The sequence below is a fragment of the Neoarius graeffei genome, chromosome 5 (assembly GCF_027579695.1).
Source record: "Neoarius graeffei isolate fNeoGra1 chromosome 5, fNeoGra1.pri, whole genome shotgun sequence".
In the NCBI taxonomy this organism is placed as follows: domain Eukaryota; kingdom Metazoa; phylum Chordata; class Actinopteri; order Siluriformes; family Ariidae; genus Neoarius; species Neoarius graeffei.
Window position 1 is genome coordinate 114,491,251 of NC_083573.1, and position 12,049 is coordinate 114,503,299.

The 12,049-nt window shown below is 41.8% G+C and overlaps 1 protein-coding gene across 1 annotated transcript in view; it reads left to right on the top strand.

Annotated features, from left to right (window-relative positions):
- The window catches only part of eps8l1b (eps8 like 1b), a 101,830-nt gene that overhangs the window by 8,371 nt on the left and 81,410 nt on the right, over positions 1–12,049 (top strand). The window contains exons 7-9 of the mRNA XM_060922800.1: positions 4,603–4,751; positions 5,323–5,461; positions 8,913–8,974. Coding sequence (XP_060778783.1) covers positions 4,603–4,751; positions 5,323–5,461; positions 8,913–8,974 — 350 coding nt within the window. The remainder of the gene's footprint in view (positions 1–4,602; positions 4,752–5,322; positions 5,462–8,912; positions 8,975–12,049) is intronic.

Here is a 12,049-nt window from a genome sequence, read left to right on the forward strand (position 1 = left end):
CCTAAGCAGTGTCCTGCACACACCAAAAGACCTCAGTCTTCTCAACAGGTGGAGGCAACTTTGGCCCTTCTTGTACAGGACATCTGTGTTGTTAGTCCAGTCCAGTTTGTTGTTGAGGTGAACACCCAGGTATTTGTACTCCTCCACGATCTCAATGTCCAAACCCTGGATGTTCACTGGTGCAATTTGAGGAGCCGTCCTTCTGAAATCGATCACCACCTCCTTTGTCTTGCTGGCGTTGATGCGCAGGTGGTTCAGTTCGCACCAGGTGACAAAGTTGGTGATGACCTCTCTGTACTCCAGATCATCCTCCTCTGACACATGTCCAACGATGGCTGTATCATCTGAGAACTTCTGGAGGTGGCAGCTGTCCGTGTTGTAGCTGAAGTCAGATGTGTAAAGTGTAAAGAGGAAAGGAGAGAGCACTGTACCCTGTGGAGCCCCTGTGCTGCAGACTACCACATCAGACACACAGTCACGGAGCCTCACATTCTGTGGTCTGTTCATGAGGTAGTCGATGATCCATGCAGCCAGGTGGCAGTCGACACCAGCTCCCTCCAGCTTCCCCCTAAACAGTGATGGCTGGATTGTGTTGAAAGCACTGGAGAAGTCAAAGAACATGACTCTCACAGTGCTCCCAGTGCCCTCCAGGTGTAAAAGTGACCAGTGTAGCAGGTAAATGACAGCGTCATCCACACCAATGCCCAGTCGATATGCGAACTGCAGGGGTCCATCTTGCTGTTCACCAGGTGTCAGAGGTGGGAGAGAACAATCTTCTCCATGATCTTCATCAGGTGAGATGTTAAAGCTACTGGCCTAAAGCGGTTGAGCTCCCTGGGGTGTGCAGTATTGGGAACTGGAACCACACATGATGTTTTCCACAGAAGTGGAACTCTCTCCAGACTGAGGCTCAGGTTGAAAATGTACAAAAGTATCCCACAGAGCTGATCTGCACAGTCCTTAAGCAGTCTGGAGTTGATACCATCAGGGCCAGCAGCTTTCCTCATCTTGATCCTCCTCAGCTCCTTCAACACCTGATCAGCTGTTATGGAGAGGCAAGGGGTGTAGCTGAGGTGTGGCTCCTGTAGAGTGAGGTCGGGGGTGAAGTGTGTGGATTGGTCTGGCAGGGAGCGGAGGGGGGTGATGTGGTGTGAGGAGGGAGCTGTTGGTGTCAGAGGTATTATGAGGGGAGAGGGGTGGTGGTGGAGTGATATCACAGACATGTCAGGACTATGGTGAGTGGGGGAGGGTGGGGTGGCACAGTCAAATCTTTTGAAAAAGAGATTCAACTCATTTGCCCAGTCCTGGCCCCCAGATACAGGGCCCCTCCCACTGTCCTTTGTGTGGCCAGAGATGGTTTTCAGGCCTCTCCATACCTCTCCAGTGTTGCTCACCTTGAGGCGCTCCTCCAGCTTCCTCCTGTAGCTGTCCTTGCCTCTCCTTATCCCCCTCTTCAGCTCCCTCTGCACTCTCCTCATCTCCTCCTTGTTGCCAGATTTAAAAACCCTCTTCTTCTTGTTTAATATGGCTTTTAGTTCAGAGGTCACCCAGGGTTTATTGTTGGGAAAACACTGTACCTTCCTGACTGGCACAGTGTTTTCAACACAGAAATTAATGTAATCCATGATGCAGGTTGTCAGGCTATCAATGTCATCCCCATGAGGTTCACACAACACATTCCAGTCTGTGGTGTCAAAGCAGTCCCTCAGTGCCATACTGGTCTCCTCAGACCAGCTCCTTACATACCTCTTGGTGGGTGGTTGTTTATTCACCATAGGTATGTACGTAGGGGACAAGTGAACCAGATTGTGGTCAGAACGGCCCAGCGGGGGGAGGGGTGATGAACTATATGCATCCTTGGTGTTCACATACATTAAATCCAAAGTTCTATTGTCTCTGGTGTGGCATTTCACATACTGAGTGAAGGTTGGGAGAGTGGAGGACAGGGAAGCATGATTGAAGTCACCGGAGATTAGTAGCAGGGACTGGGAGTACAATGTCTGAAGCTTTGACACTGTAGTGTGTAAGAGCTCACAGGCTGCAGCAGCATCGGCCACTGGGGGGATGTACACAGTTATCATGATAACGTGCGAGAATTCCCTCGGGAGGTAATATGGCCGAATGCTAACCGCTGGCAGTTCAATGTTTTTACTGCAGTACTGCTCCTTTATCTTGATGTGCCCCGGGTTACATCATCTGTCATTCACAAACATCGCTATACCCCCTCCTTTCCTCTTACTGCTCTCCTTGGCTTTCCTGTCTGCTCTCACGAGTTGAAATCCATCCAGAGTGACGTGTGAGTCCGGTGAGAGTTCATTCAACCAAGTCTCTGTGAAGCACATAAGGCTACACTCCCAGTACTCCCTCTGCAGCCTGGTTAGCACTGTTAGCTCATCCATCTTATTAGGGAGAGATCTTACGTTTCCCATGATGACAGACGGTATGCATGGTTTATACCGTCTTTTCTTCTCCCGGCACTTCATTCCAGCTCTGCATCCCCTTCTCCTTCTCCTTAATTCCGAGGGGATCACCGGTCTTTCCACAGGGAGTACCTTGGTGTTGCACAGTGCTAACAGCTGCTCCCAAGTGTAAACAATGGAGCCGTGGCTGAAAGGGTTCGCTGTTGCCAATTTAAATAGCCCCAGAAAGGAAAAGAGAAAAATACAAATGCACAGTCTCACGAGTAGTACATCCCTAGGTGCACACTTCCGACTGAGACTAGTGCAGAAAGAAACACAAAAAAAGTACAAAAACATACCAAAACACATAAACATGCTTGGAGCTACTGCAACTAGCTGCCACTCTTGCGGCAGCATCTTGATGATATCCATCAGTGTCTCAAAGGTTATTTCTATTGGAATCTGAAAGGGAGGTTTTGGTGTAGACCAGTAGCTCAGACTCTTCCATAATCCCCAAGTTAGTTCTAGGACTGAGGTATAACTGTAGCATGATGCTGCCATTTGGTAGGTGCCAAAACATTTTTAGTCTGTGAAAGGTAGAAATCCCAGTCCTGCATGTCCTCAGAGACCCACCCTACACTTGTATCATTGTTTGATTGAAGGCTTTCTTTAACTTGTCCATGGAGCAAAGAGAAATTTACACAGGATATACTGATGGCTGCTTTCCTCAGGCCCAGTGCATCAGGATGTACTCTTACCTTATACTGATATACCATCACAATGCTAATGCACTAAAAAGGCTCCTTGATGAGGTTTTGAGGTTGCTGTCTTGCTGAGACCCTCAGCAAACCCCTTACTGCCCAGAGCCTGGGGGGGGGGGGGGGGGGGGCTAAAATAATGGCACTTTCTTAATTCAACAAAACCCAATTAGGATTACAAATCATGGTCACCATATATTGCATCCATGTACAATGCAGGCTGAAGATCACTTTTTTTCTTGAAGTCCTAAGTTGATGGGATTCATTTCAATTCAATTCTATTTGTACAGCACTTTTAACAATGCACATTGTCACAAAACATCTTTACAGAAATAAACTAGAGTGTCAGCAACACAGTAGCTCACACAGCCATACCATGAGAAACCAGACTTGTTTATACATAACTAGCCTAGTTGTTCTTCATGATAACAATTAGAACAATTTAATCTTCCAAACAAAACAATTACAATCAAAATCCATTGAAAACTGAGGGAGGAGTCGCGATTTTCCTCAAAGTTTGTTAAATGGCCTAATTAGCAATTTATTAATGAGAAATCACAAAACCAGGGAGTAACTGTTGTGCAGACTGATTAGATCTTCCAAACACAACAATCAGAATCAAAATCCATTGTAAACTCAGGGAGGAGTAGCAATTTTTGTGAATTGTGGATGGACAGATGGACGGACAGATAGATGGATGGATGGATGGACAATGGACACTGTGTGATGGCTACAGCCAGTGAGCTAATAATAATAAATTCCAGATGTAAATTTTACACATATAAAATATAAAATTTATCCCTAGTGAGCAAGCCTGAGGCAACAGTGACAAGGAAAAACTCCCTGAGACAACACGAGGAAGAAACCTCGAGAGGAACCAGACTCTAAAGGGAACCCATCCTCATTTGGGTGATAACAGATAGCATGATTATAAATAACTCACTTCTATAACTGTGTCCTATAGAGTCACAAAGTGCAACTGTGTAACCAGGAAATTCATTATAGTTTTGACATGAAGTCTGTTTTGTTGAAATTATAAACTGTTCTTTGACATAAACTTGAGTGTAAAACTGTTCATGACAACTGCAGTCCAAAGTTAGCATGGGGATTGTCGTTGTAAACCATCGTAGCAAAATTGTTTGTATTAATTGCAGTCCAAAGCCATTTTCACAGTTTCTAAGTGCATCTTTAGGCTGTCCATATGGGGCCGTCCTCAGCAGGAGCAAGGTGATCAAAACTCCAACCAGAAATAGGGAATCAAGATCAGGCATGTCCAATTACTATGTCTAGTGAGCAGGGTATAGAGCCTGGGTGTTAAAAAGCAGTGATCCCATATTCCTTTTAATTCCTTAAACTTTCTATAACTTGTTTTCGTGATGAAGTATATTTGTCCAAAACTTTGTGTATTAACTTATCAAACTTGCACTCTATCTCTGTATGTGTAGATTGTGAGAACTACAGGAAGTCCTGCATTAGCAGCATCAGTGAGAAGTCCTGCATTAACAGTGGGTGCAGTAACACTGCTCAATGAGAACCTAACACTGCCAGAACACACACTCTGGAGCTCCCTGGGAAGCTACTGGACACAATCAGGGTACACACACACACACACACACACACACACTACACCTGACCATCACACCCATATATCCTTGTTGAACATCCCATTACATATTTATTCCCCTTTGCTGTTATAATGAGCTCCACTTTTCTGGGAAGGCTTTCCACTAGATTTTTTGGGTGTGGTTGTGAGGATGAGTGTCCATTCAGCTACAGGAGCATTACTGAGATCAGACACTGATGTTAGGTGAGGAGGTCTGTGGTGCAGTCAGTGTTCCAGTTCATCCCAAAGGTGTTCAGTGGGGTTGAGTTCAGTCAGGGCTCTGTGCAGGACACTCGAGTTCTTTACTTTGCACACAGAGGCATCGTCATGCTAGAACAGGTTTGTGCATCTTAGCTTAGTAATTATCCAGTGAAGGAAAATTGTAATGTTACAGCATTCAAAGACATTTGAGACTTTTTTTGTTTCAAACTTTGTGGCAAATGTTTGAGGAAGACATGTATAGGTGTGATAGTTAGGTGTCCACATACTTTTGGCTATATAATGTACATTTACATACATACACATTTACTAGCCGCACATCATGTATGTGTGTATGTCTCAGGTCAGCATTAGGAGTTTCTGGATCTTCGTACACTCCTGTCTTTCTGAATGGTTGGAAGCCACCTGGGACAGAGGTAGAAGGCTGGATCGATCCCATCCAAGCAGAACACAACAAAGATGAAGAGCAGGAAAAGCTAGCGGTAATCATAACAATCACCTGTTAAACCCTGTAGTGCTCATAACTTCACAGAGTTGCTTCCTATTTTCCTAAGGACATTTCATTTGCTTTCATAGAAACTCAACTGTACATTTACTTAAAATCCCAGCCAATTTTCTAATATTGACTTGGGAATGTTCAAGACGTCTAGTCAAGTATAAAAAATATTATATTACGGAGTTTATGAAACAGTGTGTGTATATGCTGCTGTTGTAGTAAAATATTGAGTAATGGGGTGGTGTGATGTGTCAGGAAACAGTGTTGAGATGGATGTAAGTATGGGAAGGTTTATTTACAAGCATGCTATATACAAACTGTGAGACAAGGTCAGAATAACAAAACTAAAACAAACAAAACTGAAAGAGAAAACAGAGTCATAAACAGGACATAAACAAGAGTCCTTAAACCAGGGGTCACCAAACTTTTTTCTCTGGGGGCCACATTGTTGTTCCTGACTGTGATGGGGGGCCGGGGTCAGGTCAGCTATATAACATAGAATTGTATGACCCAGACAAATATGACCACCAGCAGGCCTCATTGTGTAGTACAGATTACTAGCCTGGCACAGCCATCCCCACTACTATATCAACACTTGATTCCTGGCACATATTTGTTTATCTTTACTAGTGGTTTGCAAAAGTAGTAATCGAGTCTTCACACTTTGTTTTAATTTGAAATACCACAGATATTCCATTTATTTATTTTCTAATAAAAATAACATCAAAGCTGTCAAGGTAAGAAACATCTGCCTAGTTGAGGTGATTGACACTGGCAAAGGTGAGTGGAAAATTATAAATTGTAGGTAGGCCTGTTGATATTATTAATAATATTAATAATTGTGTGCAGCACTTAATAAAGGTCAAATAAATAGGCCTAGAAAATAAATACATTTAAAAAAAAACAGTGAAATTCTAATAATATGAGCAATAGATCAACTAGCCAGCTCTTATGCCTATCCATTTGAGCATGTTCAGTAAACATTTTTTAGGTCAAGGTGAAAATGAAATGAGCAGTAGGCCATTTACAGGTCAAAACTAAAGCATAATACAGAATAATGGGAATCAAAATCAGTAGTATATGTAGGTGAGCTGGATTTGTACTTGTTGATTTGCACTCCTTGTCGGGACACACCTCCTCGGCCACAGCAAGCATGCATACTTTAACAAAGTCCCCATCAGTAAATGGCTTTCCATGGGTAGCTAGTAGGTGAGCTACCTTATAGCTAGCTCGGACAGCAGCCTGGTGGATCTGGGTTTGGCGAAGGAATACATTCTGTTGTGCAGCCAGTCCACATTTCATCATCCGAATCCTGTCTTCTCTTGTTTGTCCTCGCAAACTAGCATACTCTTTGTGGCGGGTTTTGTAGTGACGACGCAGATTATATTCTTTGAAAACCGACACACTTTCTTTACATACAAGACAAACTGCACGGTCCTTACACTGAACGAAAAAATAATCGGTGGTCCACTGTTCTTTAAAAACTCTGCACTCTCTGTCAACTTTTCGCTGACCGCTAACCATTTTGCTGTCCTGAACACTGACAGTTCTCTGCACATGCGCTGCCTGTCACTGCTTGATCGCGAGCATATGACGAAAATTCGGAAAATATGAATAGTTTATTTTATAACTAAATATCAATTTTAATTGATAAAATCAACAAAATACAAGATGCAGACATGTTATTATTTGCCAAAAAGCAATTTAAAAAAATAGGCCATAACCACTTTTGGGGATTGCCTCATAGGGCCGGTTCAAGTGGTGGGGGGCAGAGGGGCTGGGGGGCCGGTCAAAGGGGGGTGGCAGGCCGGAGTCAGCCCGCGGGCCGTAGTTTGGTGACCCCTGCCTTAAACAAAGCCATTAAACATGGTTAGGAACAAACATAGTGACGGAGATACAGTCATAATACTTCACCTAGTGGGTGTGTTGATAGTGTCATTTTAAGGACATGCTGATTGCGCTCTAAATCTGCAGCAGGTGTGTGCAATGATCCATCATCCCAGTGTGTAAGCATGAAGTTGAGCTGCATGAGTCTTGAGTGCATGAAAGCATGACACGATAATGCAGAGTTCCTGTTACCACCCCAAAGTTGATTATTTTCCTATAACTGCACATGCCAAAGTGTTTTCCTCTTAAATCACATCAATTTGCTGACAATTACAATCTTTTAATTTATTAAAAATTACACACTATACTTTTTATCCATTTATAGTTACAGTTATCTTTGTTGAATATCTGTGAAAAAGTTCATTTCTGTTCTTACTTCCATTATATTCAGCTATGAATAAGCTTTCACTCACCGGCCTCTCTTTTTCTCTCTTTTGAAGTTAATCAGACCAAAAAAGCAGCTTATCATGCTACCAATAAACCACAAAGTGTAAACTCCTCTGTATTCAAGATTAAGAAAACCCCTTTTTGAAACTTGATAGTCCTTCAATAAACATTAAATAAATATCTCCTTACAGATAATTTTACAATATCAATGATTACACACATTTATGCGGAGCATCCACTGTACAAGTCTCTGTGAATGAGCTGTTACAATACAAATGATAACTGATTAGAACAAGTTCATTAATAAAAATCTGTGATTTGTGGCTGCACTACTTTCAGAGGTGCTGTTATAAAAAGTTAATCACCTTCTGACCAATCATTATTCAGAATTCTACAACACCATAGTATAAATGATATATTAAATGCTATTGTTTAGTTAGCAATGGAAAGGCTATTAACAATGTGAAAAGTTCTATAGCCTGTACTCTTTTCACTCAGTTTTATTTATATAGATACTTCAGATATTGAACTGAACTACATTCTGAAATGTTTATCCCCTATAAACAGCAGGTACTAAAGAAAAATAAAACTCTTGTATTATTCTGTGGCTCAGGATTAAACCCTAATGCCATGCCACAATGAACCCTCTTGGACCCAGCAACAGTTTCACTTTGAACCTCCTCAGAAGGACCTGTTAATTATCATGTCCAGTGCTCTGCAAACCTGTCTGACCTGCCTTTTACTTATTTACTCATTGTTTCCTGTCCTTGTGAACCATCACATGCTCCACTGATTGTTTTCACCAGTTGCATGTTCCTTGTCCTCTTATGCAAGTTTGCTTTTCCTCCCCAAGCCTGGTCTCGGTGAAGTTGTGCTGTACACACAACATTTCTACACAGCAGCAGATATTCAGATAATCAGCAGCAGATAAATATTTGCTCACAGCTCTGATGTGTGATTATTTGCTACTGTGCTTTGTTAAGGTCACCTGGAATAGTTTCCTATTTTCATTATGCTTAGAAAAAAATGATATGATTTGTAAGTGGTGATTGGTGTGTGTGTGTGTGTGTGTGTGTGTGTGTGTGTGTGTGAGAGAGAGAAATACCTCAGTTTTATGATGAAGTGTACGAGTATGTATAACTTGTAATTTTACTTGTGTGCAGTTACAGAGTTCTGTCCAGCCCCCTGTTCCTCTGATTCCTGTACAGGACACACACACAGAAGTGTGAGTATCATAAACACGATACACTCCCCTCATGACCTTCAGTGGTTACAAACACAGTAAAGTTCTAGACTCCTCAGAATGGTTCAGTGCTCTCAAGTGCAATCATAGACTCCTCAGAGCAGTTCTAAACTTTTCAATGCTTCTTTTTTTAGTGCAGTTACAGACTCCCCCATTGATTCAAGTCTCCTTGGAGTGATTCTAGTTTCCTTGGTGTAATTCTAGATTCTTCAGTGTAGTTCTAGGCTCTTTAGTGCAGTTCTAAGCTCTTCAGGGCAATAAAACCAGTTATAGACAAGTCAGTTCAACTGTTAAACCCTCAGTCAAGCTGTAAAATTCTTATGGTGGCTCTAGACTTTTAATATGGCTATAGAATCCTGAGTGTGGCACTAAAATCTTCTATGTGGCTCTACAATGCTCGATGTGGTGTAAGAATAGGTGTGGTGCAACTAAATAAACATCACTGGAGCTCTTTACACCTTGGTGTTATACAATCTTCAGTGTGGCTCTGAGAAACTTGTGCCTCTTTCATACCAAAGACCAGGGTCATACTTGGGTTATTTGACCAATGTTCAACCCTTCTTTTGTCAGTTCAAACCAAGTGAGTCAACACAAGTTAATTCCTGTTCATGACAATTCAGATAAGACCTGGGCCACAACCTGGGAGAGATGCAGAGATGCATAAAAATTAACTCAATGACTGGGCCTTGTCTCTCACACACTCTTTTCCTCTTGGCTGCATTCTGTACATTGTCAAGCACATTTACAGTTGTGGTCAGAAGTTTACATACAGTGACATGAATGTCATCTTGCATATGAATGTTATGGCAATATTTGGGCTTTCAGTAATTTCTTTGAACTGTTCTTTTTCTGTGGCAGAAATGTACAGCATACATCTTTAATTAAAAAAAACCCACTAGAATTTGGTGCAAAAGTTTTAATTTTCTTTGGGTTTTCTGAAATCAACACAGGATCAAAATTACACATTCTAGATCAAAAGTATACATACAGCACACCTAATATTTGGGTAAAATGTCTCTTTGCAAGATTCACCTTGACCAAACATTTTTGTTTACCATGAGCAAGCTTCTGGCAGAATTCTGATTGGATATTTCATGACTCTTCATGGTAGAATTGATAGAGTTCAATTTTTTTTTTCTTGGCATGAACTCCACTTATAAGCACGGTCCATATATTTTCAACAGGGTTGAAGTCAGGACTTGTTTTAAGCTTAATGTTAGCCTGCTTTATCCTCCACAACCAGCTCTGATGCATGTTTGGGTTCATTGTCCTGTTGTAAGTCCCAAGTCGTGTTCAAGTTTCTGATGGTTTATGCTGAAGAATTCTGAGGTAGCCCTCCTTCTTCATTATTCCATCCACTTTGTGCAATGAACCAGTTCCACTAGCAGCAAAACAGTCCCAGAGCATGATACTGCTACCACCAGCTGGTACAGTATCCTTCTGTACATGGTAGTCATCGTGGCCAAACAACTCAATCTCTGTCTCATCTAACCATACAGCTATCCTCCAGAAGGCTTTTTTCTTTGTCCGTGTGGTCAGCTTCAAACTTTAGTTAAGCTTGAAGGTGTCAATTTTGGAGCAGGGGGTTATTTCTGAGATAGCAGCCTCTTAGTCCATGGTGATCTGAACTATAGACAGTGATCCATCAGCTTCCAGTTCATGACAGGGCAGTGCCATGGTGGTTCCCAGGTTGTTCCTGACCATCCAAACCAATTTCTTTCAGCTGAGGGTGACCGTTTGGGTTTTCTTGAAGCAAAGTGGCTTGGCAAAGTGACTACACCTCACAATAACTTGGATACAATTATTTGAAATGATCTTGGGATTTGCAGTTGTTTAGAAATGGCTCCAGGAGACATTCTGGAGTTGTGTATGTATATCTGCGATCCTCTTTCTCAGATCTGCACTGAGCTCCTTGGACTTTCCCATTTTACTGTGTGTTGGTCAGTCCACTGAGTGCTGTAAACAAACCCTTTTTATGAAGGCACAGAGAAGCTACCAGCTGTAGTCAATCATGATAATGAACAGGAAGTTAAGAGACCTCGGCCTTGGCAAGATAAGAGACATTTTGGAAGTTTCAGCACCTCTGAATTAATAATCTAAGTGAGCGTATGTAAATTTTTGACCCTGTATGTATAATTTTGACCCTGTGTTGATTTCAGAAAACCCAAAGAAAATTAAAACTTGTGCACCAAATTCTAGTGTTTTTTTAATTAAAGATGTATGCTGTACATTCTGCTACAGAAAAAGAACAGTTCAAAGAAATTACTGAAAGTTCAAATATTGCCATGACATTCATATCCGAGATGACATTCATGTCACTGTATGTAAACTTCTGACCACAACTGTATGTGTTTGCATATATGTATGTATGTATGTATGTATGTATGTATGTATGTATGTATGTATGTATGTGTGTGTGTGTATGTGTATGTGTGCACGCGTGTGCATGAGAAAATGTGTGTACTGGTGCATTTTAATTTCATAAACACAGCACACGTGGGGAGAAATGGAGTACAGCTGCTCAGTGCATTGAAAATTGTACTGATAATGTAATAATGAGATGAACGAGAACAGGCACATGCTTTGTTTCAGATATAGTGTTCTTAGCCAGAACCCATGCACATACATTATAACTCTGGTAGAGAAGAAATGACATGTGTAGTTTGTCTAGTTCAACACGCTTGAAAATAACCTTCAATAAAGTTTGTAAATTTGCACTCAGAAGTTGTTCTCATGTGTGTGTGTGTGTGTGTGTGTGTGTGTGTGAGTTTAGTTAGTGCCTGGCAGATCAAAGCATTGCATGTTCCCATTTTATGAGATTCATTCATCCCACCTCAGCTGTTAGTGACCCATGCCATGCCAGATGAGAACTCTTCTTCACACATTTTAATTTCATGATCTCATGCCACCCAGGGTCCAACAACACCAAGGCAGATGCCCTGTCTCGTACCTTCAACTTGTCACATCATGACCCTGTAACTCACCCTATTCCCTCACCTAACTGCTTCATCCAATCCATCACTTGGGACCTAGATCAGGAGATAAAGAACTCACTCC